We start from the raw sequence: 2,961 nt of genomic DNA, 5'->3' as shown, positions 1-2,961 counted from the left end.
AATTCATTGTGGTACTCTGAGGCCTCATGGAACCAAGAGGCCACTGTGACCCTGCAGGGCCTTGTGGAACCATGCAGAGCATTGTGACAGAGCAGGACCTGGTGTCATGATGAGGCCATTGTGACACTCCAGGGCCCCATGGAACCAAAGGGGCCATTGCTGCTCCTCAGGGACTCCTGGAATGAAGGAAACATATTGGACACTGTGGTTGCCCTTGGGATCAAGAGGCCATTGTGACACTGTGGAACCAAGGAGAGCATTGCTGCACTGCCAGACCTCATGGAACCAAGGATTGATTTTGACACTTCAAGGCCTAGGGATCCAAGGGTCATTGTTAAACTGAGGGTTCCCAAGGAACCAAAGGGAAATTGTGACACTGGGAGGCCTCATGGAATCATGGAGACTGTTAGGACACTTTGGGGCTTCATGGAAACCTGGTGACACCAAGTTGGCTGGGAGTGTGGATCTGCTGGATTGTAGGAGAGCTCTGCACAGGGACCTGGACAGGCAGGATCCAGGGGCCAAATCCAACAAGTGATGTTTAACAAGACCACATGAAGGTCCCTCACTTTGGGCAACCTCTTGCTGGGCCAAAAATCCCCTGCAGCACTACAGGCTGGGGACAGGGCGGCTGAACAGTCACATGGGAAAATTTTGGCTGTTCACAGGGGTTTTCTGTGCTGAGCATTGGCCTGGCCATGTTCTTGAGAGAGCCTGGGCAAGGAGCCTGGAGCCCCCAGGCCCTGGGCTAAGGCGTCAGCACTGCCCCAGCAGTGCCCATGGCCTGTCCCTGCTGCAGCCCTGGCACTGCCAGCCCCAGGGCTGTGCCCGGGCCCGAGAGCACTCAGACCCTACAGCAACACCAGGGCCACCAGGGCAGCGGGGCAGGGCCATGGCAGCAGCACTAGCAACACCAAGTGCTGCTACTGCTGGGCACAGCTGCTGTGCCAGAACTGATCTGCCCCCAGCTCTGCACACAGACATTGCTGCTGCAGCTCCAGAGAAGGCAACAAAAGGGTAACTCTGCTGGGAGATCCTTTATCTCTTTTAAATACATCAAGAGTGCAGCCCATCATTGACAGAGTCTGTGGCCATAAGAAATGTGGAGAGAAACTTAACAAAAAATGGCAGAAACCTGGACATTTCTTTGGGGACAATATTAAGTAAAATGAAGCAAAAGAACATCCAAGATGAAAGCAACAAGAAATATCAAAAATTACTTTATTACAAGTGATTTTCAGAAAGTGGCCAGAAATTTAATGTTCCTGAAATCATCCAGTCATCAGTCTCCATACTGCAGCCTTGAGCTCCTGGTTCCTCAGGCTGTAGATGAGGGGGTGCAGAGCTGGAGTCACCACGGAGTACAGAACTGATACTGACAGATCCAGGGATGGGGACGACAGGGAAGGGGGCTTCAAGTGAGCAAATATGCCAGTGCTGATAAACAAGGACACCACAGCCAGGTGAGGGAGGCAGGTGGAAAAGGCTTTGTGCCGTCCCTGCTCAGAGGGGATCTTCAGCACAGCCCTGAAGATCTCCACATAGGAGAAAACAATGAACACAAAACAACCAAATGATAAACAAAGGCTAACCACAATGAGCCCAAGTTCCCCGAGGTTGGAGTGGGAGCAGGAGATCTTCAGGATCTGTGGGACTTCACAGAAGAACTGCCCCAGAACATTGCCATGGCACAGGGGCAGGGAAAATGTATTGGCTGTGTGCATGACAGCATTGAGAAAGGCACTGGCCCAGGCAGCTGCTGCCATGTGGGCACAAGCTCTGCTGCCCAGGAGTATCCCGTAGTGCAGGGGTTTGCAGATGGACACATAGCGGTCGTAGCACATGATGGTCAGGATAGAAACCTCTGCTGAGATGAAGATCACAAAGAAAAAGAGCTGTGCAGCACATCCAGTGTAGGAGATGTCCCTGGTGTCCCAGAGGGAATTGTGCATGGCTTTGGGGACAGTGGTGCAGATGGAGCCCAGGTCGCTGAGGGCCAGGTTGAGCAGGAAGAAGAACATGGGCGTGTGCAGGTGGTGGCTGCAGGCTACGGCGCTGATGATGAGGCCATTGCCCAGGAGGGCAGCCAGGGAGATGCCCAGCAAGAGGCAGAAGTGCAGGAGCTGCAGCTGCCGTGTGTCTGCCAATGCCAGCAGGAGGAAGTGGCTGATGGAGCTGCTGTTGGACATTTGCTGAGGCTGGAGTTGGGGATCTTTTCATGGAGAAATGGGTAGTGAAGCTTTAAAAGGGATACCTGTAACCAAAATCAAAGCCATTTCCCGGATACCATCCTCTATAACATGCATGGACATGCTTTTTTGTTTAAGCGTTCTGAAGTTTTCTTTTTAATCTCCCCCCATGTCTCTCCTGGTATTGTTGGAAAGCAGAAACTCTCAGCAATTCTGCTGCCCTCTGCTAGAACAGAGCGAGTTCCCTGAGGCCAGATGATAAGTGGAGAGTGAGGGGAGATGGTGTGTTGTTTGTACCTATTCAGAGTTTCTTTGGGCTTTGACCTTTCTCAGGTCGAGGGTGATCACCTCTCTGTGCTTCGCCTAAAATGTCACCAGGCACAGCTGAGAGCAGATGGATCCACCACAGCCCAGCTCCACATTTGTAGCCAAGGACTCTCTCTGCTCATTTCACCAACCCAGCAGCATTTTCACTGTAACAACACTTCTGCCTTTCCACATCAATCTTATAACTCAGAGCTGCTCTAGGACAGGTTTGCACCCTGGATTGGAACTCCCAGGTTGGACTGAAATCTCAGGGAGATTCCAGGTGTCCTTATGATGGCATTGGATGAAGGGAGATGCAGCTCCTTCCCTGGCTGCACTGACAGCATTGCCCAGAGCCGGGCACTGGGGACAGCATCACCCTGAGCCACCTGTGCCCCCTGCCAGAGCCCCCAGTGCCCGGCAGCAGCTCCCAGCCCTGTGCTCTGCAGAGGGAACTGGGCCCAGG

General features: G+C 52.9%; 1 protein-coding gene across 1 annotated transcript; it reads right to left on the bottom strand.

The window, feature by feature from the left end:
* Window positions 1–1,283: 1,283 nt before the first annotated feature.
* On the bottom strand, window positions 1,284–2,189 carry LOC134413733 (olfactory receptor 14J1-like; the record flags this gene model as incomplete). Its single annotated transcript, XM_063147765.1, has 1 exon — window positions 1,284–2,189. A coding segment is annotated over exon 1 (906 nt), but the record flags the coding sequence as incomplete, so codon positions are not given.
* Window positions 2,190–2,961: the final 772 nt, after the last annotated feature.

The sequence above is a fragment of the Melospiza melodia genome, unplaced genomic scaffold, assembly GCF_035770615.1.
Source record: "Melospiza melodia melodia isolate bMelMel2 unplaced genomic scaffold, bMelMel2.pri scaffold_48, whole genome shotgun sequence".
Lineage (NCBI taxonomy): Eukaryota > Metazoa > Chordata > Aves > Passeriformes > Passerellidae > Melospiza > Melospiza melodia.
Note: the sequence above shows the minus strand (reverse complement) of the source record. Positions and strands in the feature narration are given on the sequence as shown.